Source organism: Curcuma longa, unplaced genomic scaffold (assembly GCF_044706935.1).
Source record: "Curcuma longa cultivar G26 ecotype Majalengka, Jawa Barat unplaced genomic scaffold, ITB_CL_G26_1.1 contig_26916, whole genome shotgun sequence".
NCBI classification, from domain to species: domain Eukaryota; kingdom Viridiplantae; phylum Streptophyta; class Magnoliopsida; order Zingiberales; family Zingiberaceae; genus Curcuma; species Curcuma longa.
In genome coordinates, this window is record NW_027433258.1 from 1,189 (window position 1) to 28,971 (window position 27,783).

The following is a 27,783-nucleotide window of genomic DNA, read 5'->3' on the forward strand; positions in this document are numbered from 1 at the left end:
TCTCTATAGCTTCATCCTTACTTTTGAGAAGATACACAGAATAAAATTTTGTATTATCATCAACAAAAGTGATGAAGTACTTATTCTCACCATATGTCGGTGTACCCTTTAGGTCGCACATATCAGTGTGGATTAAGCTGAATAGTTCATTGCTTCTTTCAACATGTTGAAAGGATGACCTTGTTATTTTCGCTTCAACACAAGTCTCGCACTTGTGTTTTGGATCAAGGTGGAATGTAGATATGCTTTGCATGGTAATTAATTTTGCAACACAACGTAGTTAACATGCCCTAGTCTACCATGCCACAAATAGGCATGTTTGGTAAGGAGTAATCAGGCTTGTAATGTAATCAGGATTACATTACAAGATGATTTACTTTGTTTGGTAATATTTTAGAGATGTAATGTAATGTAATTGCATTACAAAAAAAGAGTCAAGATCTGTAATCTCGATTACAAAGGAAATAGTGTGGAATCTAATTACATTACGGATTCTATTTTTATCATACCAAATATACCCTTCCGCTCCTCACCGTCTCAATCCGCATGACGCATAGCCTTCTCTTCCCCACAACGGGAAACGACCCTGATGAATGGCCTCCTCGCCGGACCTCCTCTCGCCTCGTCCAACCTCTTCTACCTAGAGGACGCCGGCGACGTGGCCTCCTGGGACGCCTCCGCCGCTCCCGAGGACGAAGAGTGGGCCCCGCGCTGCCACGCCACCGTCGCGATGCTGGCGGACGACACTAGACTGACCTCCCTCCTCGCCGCCGAGGCCGACCATCCGCCTCCCGGCGACGCCCACTTCGCCGCTTGCTCCCTCTTCGCCGCCGCCCGCAGCTCGAGCTGTCGAGTGGATCCTCAAGGCACGCGGTCTCCTCCGTTCTCTCCATTTATTGAAAAATGCAGGTTGGTTTATTAAATCGGTGTATGTAGGTGAACGAGTTCTACCGATTTCGGGCGGTGACGGCGTACCTCTCCGTCACCTACCTCGACCGCTTCCTCTCCTCGCATTCGCTTCCGGTGAGTTCCGTTAATCGCAATCCATTCAGTCAATCGGCTGCCTTTTCGTTTAATTCCTGACCGAAACGTCGATCGATTTGGCTGGATTTGTAAATAGAAGGGGATGGAGAAAGGGGGCGGCGTAGGTTGGCCGATTTTTGTTATTGAGGTTTACTCCTCTCCGTCCCTGCCCTGCTGGCGCTATCGCAGGTGATCCCTCTCCACAAGCCCGATTAGGGAGGAAGGATATTATTGGTATTTTATAATAATAAAAATTATATTCCTTACTGAAAATAATGGATACCAAACACTGTAATGTAATCATCTTTGTAATCAAAGATTACATGCATTCCTTCAACCAAACATAGTAATGTAATCTTGATTACATTACATTACATTACAAACTTGATTACATTACAAGCATGATTACATTACGTCCTACCAAACGTAGCCTAAGTGGAAGAACTTTCAATTTTATTAACTTTAGGCCTAATAGCCATTACACTAAGCTTGAACAACCCATTGGTTACATAACACTTTCCTACAAACATTCCATTTTCAAACAGAACAACTCTGTCTGACTCAAAAATAATGCGGACGTCATGTTTACTCAAGAATGATCCAGACATTAGATTCTTCTGAACCTTCGAAATATACAACACATTGTTCAGAATGAGCTCCTTATCCAAGGTCATCTTCAACACCATTTTTCCTTAGCCCATGATGTATGAGGTTGCTAAGTTCCTCATCCTTTTTGTAGCACACATGTCTGGTGGCACCAGTATCGAACCACCATTTCCCGCGGATTTAAACCCACCAAGTTCAGCTCGGAGACCACGGCGCAAAGGTCATCCATTTCTGGTCGCTAGTTCAGGTTGGTCTCCTCCTTCTTCTTCGGCTTTCTACACTCCGAAGATTTATAACCGACTCGATCACAGTTGAAGCATTTCTCGAAGAATTTCTTCTTATTGAAGCCTCCTCTAGGTCCCATCTTAGAAGATTTAAGATTCTTCTGTGTCAAGCTTTGATCGTACTCGACCACATTAACTTTCATAGTAGCTTGAGAGAACATCTTTCTCTCTGAACTCTTGTTATATTCCTGAATTCAAAATCAAATAATGAGTTCCTTCACGTTCATCTCCTTTCACTTATGCTACAAGTAGTTCTTGAAGTTCTTCTAGTCGAGAGGCAGCTTCTCAATGATGACTGCCACTTGGAAGGTTTCACTCAACATCATAACTTCCGAGTGAATCTCGTGCAAAATCACCTGAAACTTCTAGACTTGGCGGATCACCATCTTGGAGTCAACCATCTTGTCTAAGAATTGACCCACGATGAACTTCTTGGCCCCCGCCTCCTCACTCTTGTACTTCTTGTCCAAGGACCCTCATAGCTCCTTAGTTGTTCTTTTCGTGCTATACACAACATATAACGACCGACAAGACAGTTAAGGATGTAGTTTTGGTATAGAAACTCAGAATAGTTCATGCTTCTACTGCACTGATGATCTGGACATCAGTCACATCCTCAACCAGCTTGGGAGGTTCCTCGGTTAAGAACTAAGCTAGATTCATCGTGGTCAAGTAGAAGAGTATTTTTTGCTGCCGCCGCTTGAAGTTCAACTCAATGAACTTCTCTGGTCTTTCCCCATAATTGATTTAAACATTTCCAATCGGGACGGAGGGGGTTATCATGCGTTGAGTTTATGGCCCTCAATCGCTTCCATGGCTATCTCAATAGAAATGAATCTGTTTTAAGATTGTTGAATAATTTTTACCAGAGATATTATGGGAATGTACTAAATTGAAAATTATAATATTTCAATTCCGACTTATCTGTCAAGATGACCTGAGCTGATAATCTCAGATTGTTAAATAGGAAGGATGAGTTGCTTGGATGGTTGCTGAGTTGCCTGAAAGACTGGGTTGACTTGTATGATCAAGTCTGAGTCCCTGAGTCCGAGTCGCCGAATCCGAGTCGCTGATTTCGAGTCCTTGAGTGCTCCGAAAAAAAGAGTCGAGGTCTGCGTTCAATGCAGTTACCTTAAAACAGATTCGCCCACCTCCGACGGTGTTTTGAGATTGTCGTGAGTCGTCTATTTCCCAAGATACAATAACAAACCGTAAATCTCCACCAAACACTAGTGGTCGTGGGGAATTGAGATAGTACCTGAAGGCTATCACAGGTGGATCTGCCAAGCGAATGCATGAAAGAGAGAAAGACAGTGAGGGAACAAACATGGATGAAGATTATTTTTGCTTGCACACACCTGCTTAAGATCATGACCTCTTTTATAGCAGCCTTAAGCAACGTTAAATGGCTAGTTAATGACTATTTATTGACCATTTCGCCTAGGAGGTCACGGATACATAGTAACAGCAATTAATGCATCCATTATGCAATTAAGCAGGTAGCAAAAATGTATTCATGTGGTAAAATGTTAGGTTATTCTCTTGGATAAATTTTGCCTCGACCGGTCTGACATTCAACATGCGCAGGTCTTGCTCGCACACAAGTCAACTTGGTTCAGTGCAATCTGGGCCCTAAATTTACACCCCTTTACGCATCCACGCGTGAGAGAATCTCTCCCATGCATTTGTTTACAACATATATGCATGTGATTCAATATAAAACAACAATAAGGCCATGAAACTCCCAAAGTGGAACTAAAAAACTCATACAATTGAGTCTCCTTCATTCACCTCTTATTGTTTCCATTCAAATTTCCAACATGATATACTTGGAAATAGCCGTCCATGTTCTTATTTGATTTATTGGCTATGAAAATTAATTTCTCAATGATCCCTCACATGAATGGAAGTTATGCATGAATTTAAAATAACAAACAAGAGTTTCAGTAGAAGATTATTTTATCGAGAGAGATAGCTTGTGTTTTGAACCTTTCGTAAAGGAATATGATCGGATTTACTTAGCTCCCCAATAAATTATGTCTTGAATTGTTTCATCATTGGTGTAAACTAAGACAATCATACTCATATAATAGCTCCTTTAGGTTTTTATCATTCTCTGTCATGTCCATTTTGGTCATGGGCAATACTTGAGAATTCATAAGTACTTATAATTTTGAAACAAAACCCTAAACAACTCTCACTTCACACATATATAAGTGATCTCCTATCAAGAGTACCTTATCATATCTCATTATACTATTTGTGGTATAATATATGAATCATTAAGAGCTTTTGGTCACCCTATACCCATTTTGTTTCTATCCTAGGAGTCTCCAAGAATGAGTTGGAGTAATAATTATTTCTAGGTGCCTTGAATCTTGCAACTTAGTTGTCCTCTTTGAATAATGATCTTGGGATCTCCATTCAACATGATTGAGTTACAATTAATTCATATGTTGGATTTTCACCCATTCCTCTAGACATGCAGTATACCTATCGTTTGGTAGGCCTTTTTAATTAGTGGATCTGTAAGAATCTCCATGGAAATCTCATCACTAGAGATCTAGGAGTAAGTCAAGACATATCATTTCACATTAGCGCCCTTCTTGTAGCTTCTTGGTTATCATAGTGTATTATAATTGTTAGTACATATCGATGCATTTTTATATAATCAACCTTTTCGGTCCTAATTTGGGCATTTGTACCTTACCCAAATGTACATTTGTTGCCTTACCCCATATTTATTGGCTCTACAGGAAGGTTCATGACCTTTCTATGGCTCAGAGAATTTCATCTCTATCTCAGGGGGGTGTGGTTTACCAAGAGCACAACTTCCTTGACAAATTCTAGGATAATTCCAAATTTTCTAACATAACATTTATCATCTTCTTGATATGTGATTCTCACATTTCGTAATATCGTTGAATTAAGATGAGTAGGATAAGTTGATTGATGAATATTGCTTTACTTGGAGGGCATTCCTCAAACAATATTCTACATTCTCTTCCTCAATCACTATAGATGATTTTGCTTAGTTGAGTTTTTCCAACCACATTTCTAGTGTTTTTAAAAACTTCAAGGGCCTCAATCTCGCTTCTCAACAAGTCTCCATATCGAGACTAGAGAGGATTTTATCACATGTTGAGCATATAAACCAAAGTGAGTTCATTACCTATTGAGCGTGAGAGCCAAGATTGTACGATTGCCAATTTAACCCGCTGCCAAGGACATGTCCTTTGGTTATGATTGAAGCTGTGCAAGTAAAAAATCCTTTTGACTTCAGTATAACAAGAGTTAAACTTGATATGCTAGTTAATTGTGGCATATGTGACACAATCCTTCTAACTCATCCATTTTAACCTCCACACAAGTCTTGAGATGCATTGGAGGCATCTTTCGATTGTAACCCTATGAGATATATTTTCTTCAAGTAATACAGTGTCTTTTACTGCCATTGTAGGGCTTTAGAGAATTTTCTCTAATTTTACTACCACTTCAAGTAATACATTTTGACTTTTCTACTACTGACATTGTCTGGTTGTTAGCCCGACATCGCTCTCCAAGTGGGCAGCCTTGCTGGGTTCGATTGTGTATTAGGGGCTGTCAGAAGTTAGTGTCCGAAAGAGCCCACTCAGCCCAACTCCCTCATCGTTCCGAAGCCTCCATAACCGCTCGGGTAGAGGAAGTTGGGGCTTGATGAGCCTCCGTTGTTAAGGGTGTCGGTCGAATATACAGCCAATTATACCCGGGCTACATCAATACCCTTTTGGTATCGTTGTCAGACTCAATCTCGTCAACAACAATCCCTTTGGATATCAAAATACCCCTTTAGGAATCCCGAGCAAAGGATGCATTAATACCCTTTTGGTTGATTGACAATACAATGACCTATGACTTAAAATAGGAGCACTCCAAATTTGGAGTCATGGTGAACTTTCAAAGCCTTAGAATTCTTTAGAGAGTAGAGAAAAAAACTCAAGAAGATAAGAACTCAAGAAGAAGAAATGAGTGTTTTAAGTTAGAGGAAAGGAGATCAATTTATATGGTTCAAAGGGTATTTCAAGGGGTGAGTTATTAATTGATTTAATCAATAATCTTCTATTAATTTTGCAATTGTTCTCCTTTTAATTCGAAGTCGTTGCACATCAATTTAATTAATTAATTAATTGATGATTAATTTCTATGTGGTCACAGCATATTAACTGATTAATTAATCTCTTTGACGATCATTGAATGCATTAATAAATTAATTAAGCAACTTCAATCAATTATTATGGCACACATCAATTAATTTTTAAATTAATTATTTAATCTATCAATTATTTCTCAATGATTAATTTCTCTCAATTCCTTTTGCAACAAAATTGACTTTGATCAAGTTCTCAGCCCTTAATGGTTCCACATGAGTTAGCATTCACATATACTAGAGTTAGCATTCATGTATTCATGCCTATGAACCCAACTCATGTATGAGCTAACACTTTTGTGGCCCAACCATTGATTAATTTCTCATTTACTCAAGAAATTGTTAAGTGATTTGAATGGGTGCATTCACCCTTGCTGATTTGTTAGGAATATATTTTAGGTAGTTAGCAACCCTCTTGTTAGGTTAGATCAACATTTTGCAAGGGTATTTCAATAGCCCCTCTTCTCTTCATGGTTGCCCAAGCTATCTAGGTGAGTCTTTCAGGGTTCTATCTTTTTTGGGGTTGCAGAGGGAGTTCTGGGCAATGCCTTTTTAATTGGGTAGCTGCTGCAAGGGAAATTCAGCAGCTTTTTTTTTTTGTTCATTTGGTACACAATTCCTTTCTTCAATAGTGTTCAGGTTGTGCATTTGGTTTCTAGTTTAGATGGCATAGAAAATTTTAACTAGGTGATTGGTTGTTTGCAGCTCTATTTGAATAGACCCAGTGGCTTAGATTATCCAACATACATTGCTGCTATTTGATCATGAGGTAAGTTCTTCCTCTGATGTGATTTTGTTATAATTAATGTGTAGTCGTGTTTAGACTTAAAGATGCCTATGCCTGTTGATCTAAATTGTAAGTTGTTTAGGGGTGGATTGTGGGGGCAAACACATGTGAATTGGAGGCTCTTCCTTAGAGGTGGATGTTCTTGCTTGTTCCTCTCTAGACAATCATTGTGGGATTATCAACATAATTATTTTAAAACTTGTTTAGTTTTTAAAGGTTGAAATGGGGTGGAAACTAAGATTTGTAATGAGTGAAACTTAGGTAAATGATGGGTTGAGAATCTCCTTTATCTTGATCTTGATGTTTGTGTTATCATGGGGTTAAATATAAAGGGCAATCCGGTGCACGAAACTCTCGCCAATGCGAGATCTCAGGAAAGGTTCTATTATACGCAGCATTACCTTGCATTATAATAGATTGTTTTTATGACTCAAACCTATAACCACCAGATCACATGATAGTAACTTTACCATTGCACCAAAGTTTATCATGGGGTTAAATATGCGGGAAGAAAATTTGAAAGAGTATTTTGAAAAGGCTTACATGTTTCTCTTATCTTTCAGTTTGTTCCATTACATTACCTTTTGCATTGAATCTTTGATGAAGATGCATGTGTATATTATAAACGTGTTGAATGAAGTTTTCATACAAGGATTTCATAATGACCTAATTGAATTCAGTCAAACCAAAGAAAAAGATCACTGGAATTCCTCACTAATATTTTAAGGAAACTAGAAGCCAAATCTTTTTGATTGGAACTTAATGGCATGATACCAGAGCTTTGGCTATTCAATCACCCAAAATCAAAGGAAAGGATCACTGGAATTACTCGCTAATATTTTAAGGATCACTGGAATGAAACTGGAAGCCAAATCTTAAGCAGATTAGAACTTAACGTCATGATGCCAAAGATTTGGTTATTCAATCACCTAAAATCAAAGAAAAGGATCACTGGAATTACTCACTAATATTTTAAGGAAACTGGAAGCCAAATCTTAAACAGATTAGAACTTAATGGCATGATACCAAATCTTGGGTTATTCAATCACCCAAAATCAAAGAAAAGGATCGCTGGGATTACTCGCTAATATTTTAAGGAAACTGGAAGCCAAATCGTAAGCTGATTAGAACTTAATGGCATGATACCAGCACTTTGATTATTCAATACTGAAAACCAAGCTGTCTTTATTCAATCACAGCAAAGAAAGTAGTATTTCATCCTTTACTTGACATTTTTATGGAAATGACCATGGGGAAAAAAAGGTTCAAGAATCTGTACCATTTGCTCAGTGCTGTTCCTTGGAAATCGTATGAATCCCTGGCTAGTTGATTTCTCTGAAGTATTGCATCCTCTGGTATGAGTGTCACACAATTGAACATCAAGCACTGACTCCTTCACCTGAATTAGTCAAGAAAAATAAAAATCTTCATTCAATTTAAAGAAAATGTATAAATTGTAGATTATGTCTCATTGATAGATCTTAGTAGATGCAAACATTACATGTTTGGGCACTAAAGAATTCTGCAGGAACGAATACTCTCTGAAGTCTATTTGTGGACCAAATTCTGCTTCAGAAAGGTTGCTGCGCATGACATTGACCTGTAGAGAGGAACCCATACACTTGTCATAGAATGGAAATTAGCAAAGGGTAGTAAAGCCATCTAAGTAACTGTTTAGTCTTAATGGAAAAATATTAGGAATAAGGTACCAGGAATGTTATTTGCATACATAATGGGGCCTGCAAAAGCTTAATAACTATGTAGGATTTATATTTGTACTGTCCTCCCCAAATAGAGAATCACTCCTAACAACAAATAGTAAAACAACATAGTTTAACTCACTATTATATATGGTTAGAATAAATGGATCGTGTTTCACCATTTGGCTTGGTGAAATCCTGTGGGTATCAAGAAAATGAAATCATATAGTACTGGGTCAATGGAACGATCTAAATAAATCTAGGGACATAACATGCCATTATTTGGCAGTGGGGAGGTTGTTAGGAGGTACATTAGAAAGTACCATGTAATAATGAATCACAATCTCTAAGCAGTAAGAACAAGTGATCCCAACCTTAAAAATAACAAAAGAAATAAAAGTTACTGTGACAGGCATAATTGATGCAACCCCAATTTCAATCCTCAAATAACACTAGAGACAAAATTGATGAAGCATAGGAGATAGGGCATCTCATACAGAGAAGAAAGGAACTTCACATAGGAATTGGTCAAAGTAAAATTTTATTGACTAGAAGGAGATTAATATATAGAGACGAAATAATTAGACTACCATCAAATCAAAAGATACCAATAAAGCCATCCCAAATTTAAAAATATTAATCTTTTGGCACCTGAAATAAAACAAGTATCAAAATTATCTACAATTCAAATCAATTCTTTCTTTGCATGAACCAATGAATTCGTTAGACTAAAATCTATCCACAGTTTAATATATCCTTTTCTGTGCAGATCATCACCAGAAAAATTTACCATTCCGTAAGACCACTAAAACAATTACATTTAGTACTTGTATATCCTTCCTCTATGAACGATGAGAGTGACTAGCAGCCCCCGGGGCATAGCTGAGTTGGTTACGACGTAGCAGACTTGCAGAAAAGGACAAGGGTTCGAATCCTGGCGAAGCCAGCACAAAACGACCAATTGCAGTTTCTCGATTTACCTCCTCACAGATGGTCGTGGAGCTGATGAGGTGGCGGATTCCACCTTTTGCAAAAGATGAGAGTGACTAGCAAAATGATGAAACGAGAGCACAAAACATTGAAACCATGAAATGATGGCTAGGTGCTAGGATGGACATTAAAATGACACATCTGCAAAACTATGAAATGGCTCAGGGCATCCAATTTTTTATACCAATGATAACCATCATTTTGATACAAGATTTTAGCATGTATATTTGTATTTTTGATCTGTTCTTGTGTCTAATTTCATATTCATGCTACAGTTCGCGAGTTTGATTCATTTTTGGGTTTTAATGTAATTTATCTTTTATTTGTGGAATTATGGCTAATTATTTGAATGTGGTCTTTATAGGTGATCAAAGGGTCATGGACTTGTGTCAGATCGAACCAAATTGAATTCAAAGCTAGGCTTAAATGAGGAGAACCAATCTAGAGCAATCGGGACCATTCATCCAAGATCAAGAGCGATTTGAGTCATTCATCAAAGATCTGGTCCATCCAAATTAAGGGAGAGTAGATCACAACCATTGATCAAGATTTGAAGCCATGGATTAAGATCTGAACTGATCCCAGCCCTAGATCAGGATTTGAAGAGTCTTAGCCGCCCATTCAGATCTAGTTCATATGAGAATGCTACAATACCTTAAAATCCTGATTTTGATTAGGATATAAGGGCGCGCGCAGAACAAAGGAGGTCTTCTTCTTCTTCTCCCTCTTCACACCGTCGGACATCCACCACCGCAAGCCACAACGAGGTCAAGGGATTTTCCTTCCTCCAGTCATCTCCACTCCAACGAGGTAAAGGGAATTCCCTTCCTCTGGCGACCACTTTCTACCTCTATCCTCAATCCCAATGCCATCTCCACCACGAACCACCATTGGAATAGAGATGGGGATTTCCCTTTTCAACCAGTCATCCATCGACCATTTTCTTCAATATCAGCCGCGAAGAGCTGCACTTCTTGAACCTTTGGGGTTTCCCATCACCGAAAGGCAATCAAACATTCTTCATTCATCAACCACAGTTTTATCATCATCCGTCACCAACGGTCATCGTCACAGATTTGAGCCGAGGCGATCATCGGAATTACGAGGGAGATAGGGGTTTCCCATCACCTTCTAAATTCTACATTCCTGTATCACGCCATCCCAATCTCAGCTAGGCACCATCTCTGATTAGCTTCCTCTATTTCTCTTCTCAGCCAGTTAAAACCCTAGTTTGGTTTGTGAGCATAATTCTGATCTAGAGAATACTCCACAGGTTGTTTTGTAGTTTTCCTCCTACTTGATCTAATTGTGAAATGCATTGATTTCAATTCCCTCATGCATTAGAATTTGAATCTATTTGAATTTGATTCTGTGTCTTTTAGTTGCTTGGGAGTGTTGATTGCTTGTTAATTGATCATTTCTACTCTCCTATTGAAGTTATGTGTAAGTAGATTCGTGTTTGCTGAATAGGATTTGGGTTCTAGCTTTCCATGAGTTTTTATTTGTTGCAATAGGATTAATCTACTTGCAATTGAGTTGGCGATACAATAATCATGCATTCAAACTAGTTTAACTTCCTCAATATCTTTTCTAGATTGCATTGCAAAGGGTTTCACTATTTAGTTAGGTTAGAGGATGCTCGTAGATTAGATTAGATCAGATTGCATTGTTGTATACTCTACGAATTACTGTAATCCTAGTTTCGTTTGCTTTAAGTTCCATTAGTTGCATCATCCTTTTAGTTACTATTTTACTTTTGCATTTTGCATTTCAAAACTCAAACTCCAATTCTGAATAACTTGATCCTAAAATCAAACTTCACCGACTACCTTCCTTGAGAAGCAATCCGAATTACATTATACTACATTAGTATAGAGGGGTTTCGGTAATATTATTTGATACCATAGCGCAATATAAAATGGTTCACCTTCATCATCTATATAGGTAAAGGGGATTTCCCTTCCTCATCCACCCTCCATCAGCCACCACTGGAGCTCTATTTGATCCATCTCACAACGCAATCGCTCGATCCATCAACGCCACTCTTCCATCCATAGGAGCTCCATCGCATGTCTATCTAGGAGGCTCAAGGGGATTTCCCTTACTCCTGGGATTGTATCATCCAACAACCAATTGAAGTCCAGCTGCATCTTCCTCTCACATCTTCGACTTATCGCCACTGTTGCCGATGAGTTGATCCACCACTGCCGGAGTTCTGAAGGAGAAAAGGGGATTCCCTACTGTTCCAAAAGTTCGGATGCCATCTTCCTCTCATTAGAATCTTCATCAACTTCCATCCATCTAGAGTACTGTCGATCATCACTGCTGTCTTTTGTCCAATCCTTCACTATCGGCCAACTCCACTCGTCACCTTCCACCAACGCTGATCAATGCGAGGTCAAGCGAATTCCCTTCCTCCAGTGATCGTCCATCCTCCTTCCCTCCATCAACGCAATCCACCGAGGCATCTTCTTCCACCATCCACTGCCTATCGGAGCTTCAGCCACTGTCATTCATTGGGGTCAACGGGTTCTTCTTCCTCGTCCATCCAGTATCATCCACCATCAGAGAAGTGTAGGGGATTCCCTACTTCAACCGCGTGTCGCCACAAAAGCTCTGCCATCTCTTCATCTACATTTCAACGCCAACTATCATCGATTTCCAACACCTTCCACCAAAGCCGATCAAGGAACTAGGGATTCCCAACCTTGCTAGAACCTTAATTCCATCTCTTCACTGCTCAGATCAACCGCAATTCAAACTTCTCATTAGTACCATCTTTGATCAGTTCAGCTGAACCTTCTTCTTCACATCACTGTAGACTGACTAATACAAGCTTAGGGGATTCCCTAGCTTGACTGTGAGCTGAAATTTTGTTGTTAATTCCTCTCTTTAACATTGTTTAGTTTAATTTTCAATTAGTTTAAGCTTGGATGTTCATGTTGATGCATAGATTTTGCGCTCAATTTGGAGTTGATCAGTTCATATGTCAGCTTGTTTCTATGTTATTATCCATGTTTGATTGTTTACTTTCTTGTTTCCTTTAGTTCAGTAGATTAGATTAGGTAATATTATTGCTCTTTGATTTATTAATTGTTTTGTGTCTCTTTAGTTCATTGCAATCGTAGTTTAGGTTAGATTATGTTGTCTTCTGTTATTTTTCTTTAGTATTTACAGTTTAAAACCCAATCCCAAAACCATTAACAAATAAACTCGATCCTAAGATTTATCGCTTGTTGACTCCATTCCTTGTGAGAGACGATCCGAGTTATCCCTATATTGTTAGTGTATAGGGGTTTTGGTAATATTGTTTGAACTCATAGCACGACAAATACATGTTTATCAACCAATTAGCAAGCAAACTGATGGTAGAATGACTCCAACTTTGGCTTGAGTGGAACAACAGAACTACTTCTTTGTGAAACAACAATGTAAAGCAATCGAATAGAATTTTCCATAGGTAAGTGTTATCCCTCCTCTTCTCCCCTTTCTTTCTCTTCCTTATCTTCTTCATCTTCTCCCCTTCCTTCTCCATAGTGCCTTCGGCACAACATGTCCAAACACCCTGATATAGTATGCCATTATCGCTAGTTGAGAACGATACCTAACTCAAAACAAGATTTTAAACCTTGGATAGATGTAAATATTTTTTCCCATTTTTTTAGTGGAAAGCAAGGTTTAAAATCTCAACTCGTGCTAAGATTTCAGTCTCATACCGGAACGATACGGTTTCAATACTATATCGTGTCATCCCGATATGGTTTCGATACTTTTTTATTTATATATATATAGTAATTATTAAATAAATATATTTATTATGTATAATTTAAAAATAAATAAGAGATTTAGTCTAATAATGTAGAAGGATACATATAGTTGACCCCACTTAGTGGATGATAGTTTATTAAGTCAAATGACATGGCATGACATATGCAGTGGTCGATCTTTGTTCTAGTCAACTGGAGCATGATAGTCGACTTGAATGTAGATTTTGAGTGAATAAAATATTTTGATTCCAAATGAAATCGATTAGTACAGTTGATTAGATAGTTGATTGGTTAAAGGGTCATTAATTTTCTAGTTGACTTATGATATATTTTTTAATTTTTTAAATAATTAAAAATTTTAGAATTATTTACAAAATTTTAAAATTATTTCAAATATTTTAAATATTTTAGAAATTTTAATTTATTTTTTATATATGAAAATAATTTTAAGGTTTGATTTTGAATAAATTAATCATACAAAATTAAAATTTTTAATTAAAATATTTTTATTTCCTTTACCTCCAATTTGCTAGCAGAATCAACCTTTTGATATTCATCGATTTTAGCTACTACATAGAGTTGCTCACATATCTCAACCTACTCTCTCTCTCTCTCTCTCTCTCTCTCTCTCTCTCTCTCTATATATATATATATATATATATATATATATATATAACATATAAAAATTTATTGAATTTCTTGGTCATCCTAAGTTAGTAACTATTGGTATGACTCTTGATTCCCCTACCACCAAGTGAAGTACTTTTTTGTGAGTGGGAAATTACACCCCTGAAGCATGACATTTTCGCTTTTATGCACTTCATAGCTTTAAGTCCAATTATCTACTAACTTCACACATCCATCATTCCCTAATTGTCGTTTGACACTAATTACCAAAATCTGACAAGACCAAATTCCACCAATTGGGATAGTCTAACAATAAGACTACAACAACAACAACAACAACAACAACCAAGTCTAACAATACGCCATTGAGCTCTACTTATTATATCACATTTATATTTAAATAAATTTTATCTTGTTTTATTGTTGCTAACCAAACCTCGCCCTCGTTTGATATGCGTATTTGTCATAGTTTCACACCGGATCGGTCGTCTAAGTACATGTCCGTACCACCTTAAACAAGTTTTTCCTCAATAGATGCAACTCCAACTTTCTCTCTAATGCTCTCATTTCTTATTCTGTCCATCTTCGTATGGACTACTAACATAAAAATGATTGGATTAGGATCATATCTAACAATATTAATAACTAGTGAGTAGGCTAGTTTAGAATTTCTAAGAAACCAATCAACTACTTCTGCAGTAAAAGGTGGAATCCATCATCCCAACAACCCCACACGATCGGTCCCACAATCATCTATGAGGAGATAAATCTGGAAGCTGTAGTTGGTCACTACGGGAGAGGGCATTGCCTCGACTTCGCCGAGATTCGACCCTTGCCCACTGCAGCAAGTCTGCCCCGCAGTAACCAACTCAACTATGCCCCAAAGGCCAATCAACCACTTCCAACACAAGACTAATGCCTGGAAACTCATCTCTTGTAATTAAAGCCCCATGGTTATACTACATGAACTAATTGCTAACTCTGAGGGTGTTTAATCCATGATTTTAAATGTCGATCCATGCCAATCGACAAGGGTAGAATTACCATTCAGCTTGTCGATCGGCACGACACTGTCGATCGACATGGTCATACAACATGAACTAATTTCTTTTCTATTTTTTAAATTTCCTTTCTTTTTTTTTCATTTTTCCTTATTTTTGTATTGTTTTTATTTTTAATTTTTCCCATCGAAAATTATTTTCTTCTATTAATTTTTTTTGCATTCACCAATAAGAGAAATGATTTTTTCCCATTCATCTAAGGTTATCTTTTTTCCTTCATGCTTCCACAAGGTAAATTGTAAAAAAAACCATTTTAAAGATGAAGAAGATAGATTATTTGAAAAAGATAAAAAAAGTAATGATTTTATAATATAATTTCTAATCTTATAAAATATGCTATTATTAATAAATTATATTATTTTATATATTAATTTAATTAATTTTGAATTAATCATAATAAATCCAAACTTGATCCAATTAAACCTACTTGATCGTGTTATGTTTACTTGATAAACTTCAATTAACCCTAAATCAATTTTTACTCAATAAGGATTAAATATTTCATAAAATAATAAACATCTATAATAATCAAATATTAATAAAAAAATTTATTAATATATTTTATATTTAAAAAGTATCAAAACTATTTCAGTACAACACGATATAGTACCAAAACTGTATCATTTTGATTATAAATTGAAATTTGGCACAATTTAAAATTTTAAACCTTGGTTTAAACATAGTAAGAAAGTAGAATAAATAATAACCTCGAACAATTAGCAAATTTAACAATTAAAACATAATGAGAGAAAATGTCCTTCCATGAATGAACAATGTTATACAACTGAGAGAATTTGCATCTAGATATTTATTTTTATGAACATATAAATGGCATAGTGATCATAATACCTGAAACAAGTGGTCCATAGGGCAACGAAAAGGTTGCCTGGTCAATGTCCCTACAACAATGCCAGGGTGTCCAAACCATATTCTGTCAAACCTACACCATAAAGGAGGCATTACCTAAACATAGACAAGGAGCACAAGTCAGATTCATCTATAAAATTAAGATAATTCAATTGTTATAACAATATATATTAAAATTAATATTAATATAACATAAAAATATTATTTGTTAAGCGAAAATCTCCTTCAACAACTCCAGTTCTCCTCTACCCATTTATGAATAATATTATGCAAATTCATAAAGAAACCTTGTATTCTTACAATATTACAAATAAGTCCACACCCCTCTCAAGCTGAGGCGAACTCCAGCTTGTTATAAAGATACCCAATTTTAGGGCATCGCATAAACTTAGCTAATTGACCTATCAACTTGGAATAAGAAAAAAGATGAAATGAACTTCTTAAATTGCACCTTCTTTGAAAGAATGTGATAATTTAACTATTTGTTTTATCCTCCCATTAAAGGCTAGATTAGAGGTATAATGTGCATAACAACCTTATAATCACAATGGTTCAGTAAGACGAAGACCTAACTCAATTATAATTGTTTAAACCAAACAAGTACACGTATGGTAAGGGTCATAGCGTTGCATTTTACATATCTAGCCACTACAACTTACTTTTTTCCAAGATTTAGATTCTCTTCTAGAAGAAGCCAATAATGATATGTAGAGCGTCAATCATGGAGTGAAACATCCCAATCTACAATAATGTACCTTGTTATTTAAAGGCATACTTAATTATGACATAAAAGACCATTGCCTACCGCGGCCTTAAGATACTAAAAAATCCTCAGTAGGCTCCCAATGACCTTGACATGATAAGTTAAGAAATTAGCAAACTAAACTCCAAGCAAGAAAATGTTTTGATAATAACTCCTCTATCTTGATATTACTCTTGACACTTGGATGTAGTTTCAATAGGTTTAGCACCTAACAAATAAGTTTCTTGAAGGATATTAAGTATATATTTTCTCAATATATAAATTCTTGTGGCTAAAAAATTTTAACACCTAGAAATCGATAATCATCTAATATTTTTAGATTGTAAGTGTTGATAGAATAGAGTTTCAATGTTGTGATTCTCATACCATCATTACTTGTAGTAATAATGTCATCTATATAAAAATAAGGAAATTTCACTTCCTAGATTGAGATAATGTGAAGTATTAAATGATCTAGAACACTTATAATACCTAATTGAATATGTCAAAATAAAAGAATGTAGACTTGAGTTTACAAAATTATACTCTAGGAGACTATTTGAGCCCATTTAATGCTACAATAATTTTGAAGTGATTTTGACCTAGTTAAAATGAGTTTGAGCAATTTTAACCAAGTTGGTAAAAAGTATTTTGACATAAAAGTGTTTCATGTGTAGTAATTTTGACCAAGTTGAACTAAGAAAATATTAAGCTAATTTACTTTAACACGTTATAGCGACAGTAGTGTAATAAGTACAACAACATTTGAATAAGCTATGAGAAATATACTAGTACACTATTTTAACCTTTTCTGAAAAAGGAGCGTTCTTTGACGAAAATAATAATGCATGGCATCCTTTTGAATTTGCGTAATGATATTAAACCAAATTAAAAAATCAATCTATTATGACTTATTAGATGATTATAATTCAATTAAAAATGCTATAAATTTATGATTTATTGGTAAATTTAAAATATTAATTAGATTATTATGAAGTTGATGTCCTTATTATATTAAAGTGCTAATTTAAAGATATCAAAACTAATATTAAGCTATTAAAACCTAAATATAATTTTTTAAAATTTTGCATGAGGCATATCCCGCTCTTGCTTTTTCTTGAACTCAGACACCCACATCTTCTTTGTTGCCACAACTCAAAAGTCAAAACCTCGTTGCTTTCCTACATGCTTCCTCATCAGATCAAAGCTAATCCCTTGTCATAATACTGTTGTGACACCACCAAAGTTCATTACTTCCCAAAGAACTTTTGGTAATCAAGTCTTCTTTAGTCTTTCTGTTCTTGTTTAATGTGCGTATTTTTCATAATTTTATATAGCCTAAGTGAAACATTTATTAGTCATTTAAGTACATGTTTGTATCATCTTAAATGCATCTCTCGGAGTTTTCCCTCAATAGGCACAACCCTCAACTTTCTCTCTAATGTTCGCATTTCTTATCCTATCCATCCTCTTATATCCGCACATCTACCTTAACATATTTATCTCTACAACTCTTAGCTTCTACTCATGTGCTTGAATTATAGTTCAACATTCAACTCCATATGACATAGCAGGTTTAACCGCCATTTTATAAAACTTCCCTTTAAGTTTTAGAGGTACTTTACAATCATAAAGAACACATGACACTCCCCTCTATTCAATTATCCTACTTGTATTCTATGTAATACATTTCTCTCAACCTCTCCATTCTTTTATGGAAAGGATCCTAAATAAAAGATCTAAGTTATAGGTAACTTGTCATCTCCTATTGTAACGCCTCACTACATCTAATATTGTTAAACTTAAATTCTATATATTCTATCTTTACTAAAACTAACATCTTTCACTTTCAGTATTTTCCACTGAAATTCGAGCTTGATATTTACTCCTTCACATGTCTTATCTACCAAAAAAACTATCATTTGCAAACAACATACACTATGGTAACGTATCTTGGATGTGTTTAGTAAGTTCATCCATAATTAGAATAAAAAAATAAAAATTTAGAGTTGATCCTTGATGTAACTCTATTTTTATAGGAAATGTTTTGATTAATCCACCTAGAGTCTTCACTCTTATCGTTACATCCTCATATATATCCTTAATTATTTCAATATATGATACACTAACATCTTTATTTTCTAAAATTCTCCATATAATTTCTATTGATACTCTGTCATAAGTTCTTTCTAGGTCAACAAATATCAAGTGTAAGTCTTGCTTTTTTTCCTAATACCTTTCAATTAGTTGTCTGAGGCGATGTATAACTTCTATTGTCAACCTTTTAAGTATGAATTCAAATCGATTTTCAATCACTATGATCTCCTTCGTTAGTTTTTTTTATTACTCTTTTCTAAAATTTTATGACATGACTCATTAGCTGAGGTCCCTATAATTCACATAATTATGCACATCTCCTTCAATTTTTACACATGGGGACTAAAGTAGTTATCCTCTACTAATCAAATATGATCCAAGAAATTATAAGTTTTAGATCTAATTTAGATGTGATCCAATGAGCAACAAAATTAAGAGCATATCAAGCACAACCAACTAATCAAGATTCAAACCTCCTGACAATTTCAATACCCTACTAAGTGTTGCATGATCCTAATATATTTTCCACCTTTATTTTTATATAATACTTTTGCTTATTTAGTTAGTAATTTAAATTTTCTATATTTAATTAATTGTTCTCATAAATTTCTTCATACCATCATATATTATTCATCAAACAAATACAAAAATACCATTATATAGGCTTTTCTTATTTAAATTTATCATTATAAAAAAAAATATCATCATTCGATATTTATTTATTTAGTTTAATCGTCATTACATATGCATATATAATATCTATATACTATTACACACATAATTCAATTCCTTTATTGACACCTTTATTTATCATTATCATTTATCATATTTTAAGCATTGTGCTTGGTTTATCCCATGGTCAAAATGTTTAATTTAGCATGAAGATAGAAAAACACATAGATCAATGGATAATAGGGACTAAATAAATACACTAGTCAAAACAGAAAGAAAATTTAAGTTATATTTCTCAAAATAATAACAATACCAGCCTAGACACATTAGGAGAGGCTCTAAACATAATAATAAATTTTAGTACATTTCTTAATTGTTAATTCAAACACAAGATTATTTTAACTATCATGACACAATCCTTGTAGAATTGAGATCTTATTCTCATTTTATAAATTGACATCATGACGTATTCTTTATAATAAAACATAAGAGACTTTCTAATAAAAATCTTAATTATCCCTTAACAGACTTTTCTAAGAAACTATACAACCTTTTATGAAACTAGCTACGCTAACATATCCCATAATTTACGAAATCATGATCCCATGATTTATGAAATATTTTCAGCCTAAATTTTAGCGATATACATGGTTGGAAAATCATGTTTTCCTACACTCCTCTCAAGCTCCACTTAAGATGATGAATAAATGTTTTCCAACTTTGATATAATACTTTGAAACACTAACTACTTAGTCCCTTTAGTAAATATATTTGCAAGTTGTCAAGATACGTAAAGTTGTCAAGATACGTAAGGGGTGCAAATTAACTCACTCGTCAATTTCTCTTTAACGAAGTATCTGTCAATTTCAATGTGCTTCGTTCAATAATGGTATACCGAATTATGAGTTATACTAATCAAAGACTTACTATCACAATAAAGTTGCATTGGACCATCCTATTTATCTTTAAGTCTTCTATGATGATTAGTAACTAGAGTAGTTCACACACACCTTGAACCATTACTCAAATTCTACCTCTATACTAGATTGCGCTACCACATGTTGTTTCTTAATTACTTTGCGTCATGAGGTTACCATTAAGAAAGATAATATCAGGTGGTTGACCTCTTGTCAACCATTAACCCAACACAATCAGCATCTATATATGACTCTAACACCAAACCTCCATTTCTTTTAAAATAGAATAGTTTTTTAGTGTTTCTTTAAGGTATTGTAATACTTGGTGTGAGCTATTTGCAGATGTTCTTTTGGGTTATACATGAATTGACTAATCACATGTCCTACGTATGTATGGTCATGTATGAGACAGACAAATATGTTTTCTATCAAACAATTCATTTCCTTATCTATTGTAGCATCTTCCTCTCTCATTCTAAGTCTGAGATTTAAAGGCATAGCTGAGTTGGTTACGACGTAGCAGAGTTGCAGAAGAGATTTACATTTATTGGAGTACTTGTTGGATTACATGCTATCTTGTAAGGAAATGTATAACATATTTCTATTGGGAGATGTGAGTCACCTCAATCCTAATGAAGTATTTCAATCTTCTGAATACTTTGATTTCAAACCCCGTCAAACATTGACTTAGCAGTTGCGTCTCCTTATCATCATTTCCTATCACTATTATATCATTAACATACACAAAGAGTGTTGTTACTCTACTGGAGAAGAGTTTTTAATGATGTATGATCCCTTTGGCTTTGCCTATACCTCTGGATAATCATAACTCTCTCAAATCTACTAAACCATGTCCATGGTGATTGCTTAACTCCATAGTATATGCATCCAAATTATTTCTATATTCTAGTGGGATCTCAATATAAACTTCTTTCTCTAGTTCTTTGTGCAAAATAATTGGCATCAAATTTGTAACTTCCAACTATACTTTTAGCAGCATACATTTTTGCAACTAGAGCAAAGGTGTCTAGGTATCTCATAGGTTTGAGTGTAGCCCTTGGCTACCAGCCTTTCCTTACACCTCTTTATTGATCCATGTATTGTATACTTCCTTATGTAGACTCATTACACCTCACAGGTTTCTTTTCTGCTGCAACTTTACCGATTCCCACATCTTGAGTTTCTTTAATGCCTTTAGTTTTTCATTCATGGCTTGTTTCCATCCTCCATTTAAATTGATGATTCTTTGACGCAGATGTAGATGTTAAATTAAGCTCATCATTAACCATGTCCTTCATATCTGCAGTATCCACAAGCATTATCTCTATCTAAATGCTTACTCAAGCTTTATGTTTCAATGTGATTTTTTATAATAGTTGAGTATTTCAGAACAAGGATTCAGGGAAAATGATTGAACATGTTAAAAAAGGAGATGAGCTCTATTATGTTCAAATGTTGAGAACTTTATTCATGTGATAATAATAAAATTTGAATTCACCACACCAACTTGGATATCCATCATTTAGAACCATTACAATTTTATTTCCATATTTATTCTAAAGTATATATGTTGAGAGTATCCATTGTGAAGTGTGTGAATTTGCTAAACACAAACATGTTTTTTTCCATTAAGCAATAAAAGAAGTTATTTTTCTTTTTATCTCATTCACACCGTGATATTTGAGGTCCGTCTACTCATGGTTTAAAATCTCATACCGTATCAAACAGCACGGGAAAAATATTTCATTCCACCCGCCAACTAACACGATGCTGACACCAACACTACATGATAGGCAGTCATAGCGGAGGTGTTGCGCAAGCCCCGCGGTTGCGCGGAGGCTCGTGCGAGCCGTGTCTATGGCTCGTGCAATGCTGAGTTTTTTTTTAAAAAAAAATCTACAATTTTTTTTATTTTTTAAACTTAATTCTTTCCCCTCTTAATTCTTTCTCCTTCTTCCCCATATTTTATTTTTTATATAAAATTTTATTTTTGTAATTTTTTCTTATTTATTTTCTCCTTAAATATATAGGAACAAATTTTCTCGCACTTAATAAAATAAATTAAATATGAATTTAATTTAATCCTACTTGTTCCTAATTATTGAAGTACCAAAATCATATCAGTCATAAAATCAAAACTCTGATACGACTCGAAATTTTAAAACATGCTTCTACTTTTAATATTTTAGGGAAGAATAGTGATATTTGAGGTCCTTCTACTACTAATATTTCTAGTAGAGCTGTCAAACGAGCCAACCCATAGCGGGGCGGGATAACCCACTAAAAACTCATCATATAGCGGGGTAGGACAGGCCGACCCACCAACTTGGTGGGTTGAGAAATCTCCAATCCAATCCAACCAAAAGCGGGTTGCGGGTTAGGCGGATCAACCCACGGGCCTATCAAAAAATAAAAAATATTAAAAATATTAAAAATATTAAAAATTTTAAGTTTGGATTATAGTTTAAATTGAATTTAGAATAAAGCCCATTAATTCGTTGAATTTTCTACTTTAATTTTAAATTTTAAAATAAATTAATAAACTTTCTCAACCCGCAGACCAACCCAAGCCCGTCACAGGCCAACCCATGCGTCGCGGGCCTAAGCAAGTCAACCCATCTAAACCCATCTTAAAATGGGTTGATAAAATTTCAACCTAACCCGCCTAAATTGTTTGGCAGGGCGGGCCAACCCGGTGGGCCCAACCCAAATTGATGGCTATACCACTAGTTGATTTCTTGGTCCGATGAATTATACTTACCTATCTGTCTCCTTTTAAGACGGCTTTGGCTATTGCAAGTATGGTCAGAGTAAGTACTGCTCTCCATCTGGACATTGTGCTACATTCTTAGCACGCATTTATATTCATAACAATAGTTTCTAGCAAGTAAAACAGATAATGACATGTTATCTTTAGTGAAGTAAACAATCTCCATCTCCTTGTTTTATTTGAAAATATAAATAAATGCACATTTTCTTTCTTGTATTTCTTAGAGTTTATAGTTTTCTTTTATACTGTAGGAATTTGGCAACCTTGAGTCTCTAATGCATGCAAGACTTCACTATTTTTTTACCACAATATTTCTACTTCTCACTTACTATTTATCACTTGTATCTTCGTTCTTCAGATATTGAGCTGCAGGCTAAAGTTATTTCTTATAAAATATTATATAGAGTATAATTCATTGAATGGCTAGCCAGTTTCCTTGTGGTTTCTAGGCTTTCATCTCTGTATTGCAATTAACATGGGGATGTAGCATTGCTTCAAAACAAGTGAACTTGAGTATTGAGTTCATTAGCTATGTATAGTTCTGTAAATTCCACTGCTTGTAAAAATTTTTATTGTAATGCAGAACAAATGAAGGCATCATCCCAACCAGGTGTCTCCCTTCCAATATGCTATGTTGATGGTCAGCACATCTACACAAGTTAATGAAATAAATAATGTTTTATTTCATATTGGGTGGTGTTTGTGCTTTGAGCAAAATTTCGGACTTTATTTTTGATTGAGTTGCCTACTTAGCTTTATACAACAAACTTTTGATAATTTCATTCCCATTCGTTTCTTAATTGCATTGTCCTTAACTAGAATTTTTTCACTTTCTTGTTTTATGCATCTATCATTGCCTAAGTCAAATTTCCAACATCTAGCTTTTTCAATGCAATAAATATCTTTCTCCCAATTTTTTAGTTCCTAGATTATCATAGAACTTATCATTTCTATATTTTTTTATACATTATCACGCTAATAATTTGTTTTGCCGTAATTTTAGCTATGTGATATTATATCGTTTAGACCCATATGAGGTATTATGTCATTTATTATGTTGGAGTCTTATGTAAATATAATATAAAATGAAGGTAACCACCCTCCTTTAATTGTTATAGTACACTTTGATCTCTCTCAATTATTCTCATTAATTTCTTTTGATTTAATCAAGCACTTGGTTGAGTTTGATACGAGAGAAAGTCTACTGCTACAAATAAACATCAGGTCCATTGGTAGCATCAGTATGCCTAATTGACACAACATTGATTTGCTTCATTGGTTGTGTAACTCAAAATTATTTTCTTTGATCTACTCTGTCTTTCCATGTTTGTATGATAGGAATTAGGCAAGAAGCTGCTTTATTTGCATGTTTTGGCGATTATCAAAAGAATTTCTCCCTGAATATATTCTTCTTTATGTTTTGAATATTTTGTATCTTTTATGACTAAACTAGTATCAGCTGTTAGATCATCATTAAATTATCTTGAATGTTAAACTCAGACATGATAAAAGAGATTATTATTATTATTTATGTTTTGAATAATTTTTTATCGTGTTTATTAATAATACAACAAATAGAAAGCTTAATTACATCTAAATAAATCCTCTTTAAATTTGTAAAAATGAAACAAAATTAAGTTTGAATAATATTTTAATTTTAAACTCCACTTAATTTGACTTATTTTATTAAATAAACATGAACAATGTACATATATTGAATATAATATACAATATAAAGAAGATAAATAAATAAAAGTCTTAATTCTTAAAATAAATAAATAAATTTGTAATATAAAACTAGCTAACTAATTAAATAAATTTTAAAATATAAAATTTTAAAAATTAAACAAACTTAATTGAAAGCTTAATCACATCTAAACAAATTAAATTTAAATTTATAAAAAATTAAAATTAAGTTTGAACAACATTTTAAATGATTTAGTTCATTTAAACTTAACTTATCAAATAAATTTAAACATAATAAATTTATTCAGATCGACTCATTTATGGCCCGAATTACATTTTTCATTTCACTCCTTTTCTTATTTTTTTTCATATAGCAGATATTTAATTTCAAGGTCAACCATTCATAGCGAAATGAGATATATATGAAAAGTGTAGGGGTATTATGATTTTTGTCTAATATAGTAAAGGTGAAGTGATAATTTACATAAATTTTGGGAGCCAATGTCAAAGATATTAAAGGTGAAGGGATTTTAAGCCGCATAGGGCACGAACAAGGTCATGCACTCCAATTGAAATAACAAAATAGTTTATCATTCATTGATGATTGTACTCATGTTACTTGAATTTTTTTACTCAAACATAAATTGGATGTTAGTAATATCCTCCCATTTTTTTGTTCCATGAATAAAAAACAATATAGAGTCAAAATGAAAAGGTTTAGAACAAATTTTGAAAGATTTAGAACAGATAATGCTAGGGATTATTTCAATCTACCCTTAACTCTTTATTTTCAAAAAGAAGGGATGGTACATGAGTCATCTTGTGTCAATATACCACAAAAAAATAGAATCACAAAAAGAAAAAATGGTCATTTGTGCATAGTCAAAATAGAAGGAAGCTAAACCCAAGGGCATTAAAATGTGTTCGTTATTTTTCAACTCAGAAAGGGTACAAGCATTATCATTGTCTATCAAAGAAATTCTATGTGTATCATGCTGATACTCTTGTTATCTATGTCATTTACCCTGTTGATACTAGTATTATTCGTTGCTTGATACATGTTAATTGATTCTGATTGATTTATCCACTGTTAGAACAGTATTACTGTTGTATCATTGACCTATGTTGACTTCTCATGATTCCTGTTGAGCATGCTAATTAATTGTAGCTATTACATGTTGGGATGATCATCATTACATCCACATGCTAGTTATAGGTGTTGATGACAGCATTATTGGCTGTTCTTGTTGGCTCTTGCCCGGCACCGTGTTGTGGTGAGATACAGGGGTAAGAGCATATGTTGCACTATAGTTGGGTGCGACCAGGACTGGCTATATTGCCCTCCTGCTATACTGCCCACTCCCCACTAGATTGGTGGTGGTTAGTTGTTAGAGCCTGTGCAGTATGTCCTGTTGTGCGCCCCAGTTCACTGTCCTGGGGGGTGATTGGGGATGGCGAGTGCAGACAGTGACTTGCATTTGATTGCGATGGTTGTTGCATGTTTACATACATTCGTTGGTAGGTTATTACATAGTTTACTTTACTTATATGGATGTGGCTGTTGCACTTGTTTGCTATGATTGTTGCACTACGTGACATTACATACATGATTACATTTATATGATTCTTATGACCATGATTCATATTATCTACTGATTCCTGTTATTTGTTGATTATCATTTATCTTGTCTATACATATTCATTCTGGACTGTACACTTTTGTTATTCCTGCTGATCTATTTGTACATGCACTTCTATTCTGTATCCACTGAGTATCTAATGCTCACTACCCAGCCCTGGGATTGTCTTGTTTTCTCCCCAGGTAGCAAATAGGTGGATAGTACTAGGAGTTTGGAGATCTGGCCGACTGTATTCATCTCACATCAGAGGATATTTGTATGTGTTGGTTTGTTCGGATTTTTGTTGCATTCGATATGGTTGTAGTTGTGGACTTATAAACTTGTTGTGAGTATCGGATTTTCTGGATTTACATTCGTGGTTGTATGCTTTCATTTAGAGATGTCGTATTTTGTCTATTTTGGTTATATGCATGTGATAGTAGTAGTTGTGGCCGTGTGGACCTTATATGTTATATGTTATGTATCTGTGTGGTGTGTTAAAGGACATGTAGTCCTTATTTCAGCCATGTGACCTGTATATCTCAGTATGTATTCAGGGAATATCATTGTTACAGGAAAGATGCTATCGAAATTTTTCGGACGGCCTCCCGAGACGTGACAATACCAAATGACCTATTGGCATATCATTACAACTTCTACTGATACTTGATAAGCAAGAAACACCTCAACGCTGTAAAGCAATGAGATATGATCGACTATAGTAAATGAAAACACTTTTAATTTTATGGTAATCAGTTATCAGGTTAATAAAACCAGAAAAAACATATATGTGTGTGTGTGTATATATGTGTGTGTGTGTGTGTGAAAAGCGAATTTATACATGTCAAATTAAACTACAGACATAAAAAGGTGTTAGAAAACCATATTGCATTGTGTATAATGATTATATGTAAAAGTTTTAGGTACAAGTTCATTTCTTTTATGGGCATGAAACCTCACCAGTGTTCTCTTCAATAAAGAGGCAACAGCAAGTGCAGTCCTTATCAGCTTCATCTGAAATAATAAAGAAGAATATTTATTGGCCTATTTGATCACTTTGAGACATCAAATAGGCAAGATCCTCATAAATTTAGAGTTAAAATTCTACCTGGTAATTCATGAGAGAGAAGTGAGAATGTAGAGTATGTGGGCCATCAAACAATAGATTTCTTGGAATGCCTGGGTTAAATGATAAGAAACCTCCTACAAAACCCAAAACCAAGAAAGTCAAAGGATAATGATTGTTGAATTGATATATAGATTTTACAACATACAAGGTAGAATGGTGAAATTGCAAGTAATTACTTACCGCTAAGGTTTAAAATATCGAGTCGTGCCAAAGTTTCAATTCCGGATCGAAACAATATAGTTTCGGTACCATA

At 34.6% G+C, this 27,783-nt stretch overlaps 1 protein-coding gene across 1 annotated transcript; it reads right to left on the reverse strand.

The window, feature by feature from the left end:
* Positions 1 to 1,867: 1,867 nt before the first annotated feature.
* On the reverse strand, positions 1,868 to 27,583 carry LOC141818954 (arabinosyltransferase XEG113-like). The gene is made up of 6 exons (XM_074706351.1): positions 27,510 to 27,583; positions 27,362 to 27,415; positions 15,881 to 15,994; positions 8,388 to 8,486; positions 8,166 to 8,285; positions 1,868 to 2,101 (listed from the first exon to the last, which is right to left on the reverse strand). Exons 1-6 carry the CDS (start codon positions 27,519 to 27,521, stop codon positions 1,868 to 1,870), a joined length of 633 nt encoding a protein of 210 aa, XP_074562452.1. The 5' UTR covers positions 27,522 to 27,583.
* Positions 27,584 to 27,783: the final 200 nt, after the last annotated feature.

What these genes read in the sequence shown, in the direction of transcription:
- LOC141818954 (XM_074706351.1), bottom strand. An exon ending in CTTTATTGAAGAGAACACTG is followed by an intron (nt 15,995 to 27,361) that starts GTGAGGTTTCAT and finishes GTCTATGTTTAG; the next exon opens with GTAATGCCTCCTTTATGGTG. An exon ending in CTATGGACCACTTGTTTCAG is followed by an intron (nt 8,487 to 15,880) that starts GTATTATGATCA and finishes TCCTCTCTACAG; the next exon opens with GTCAATGTCATGCGCAGCAA.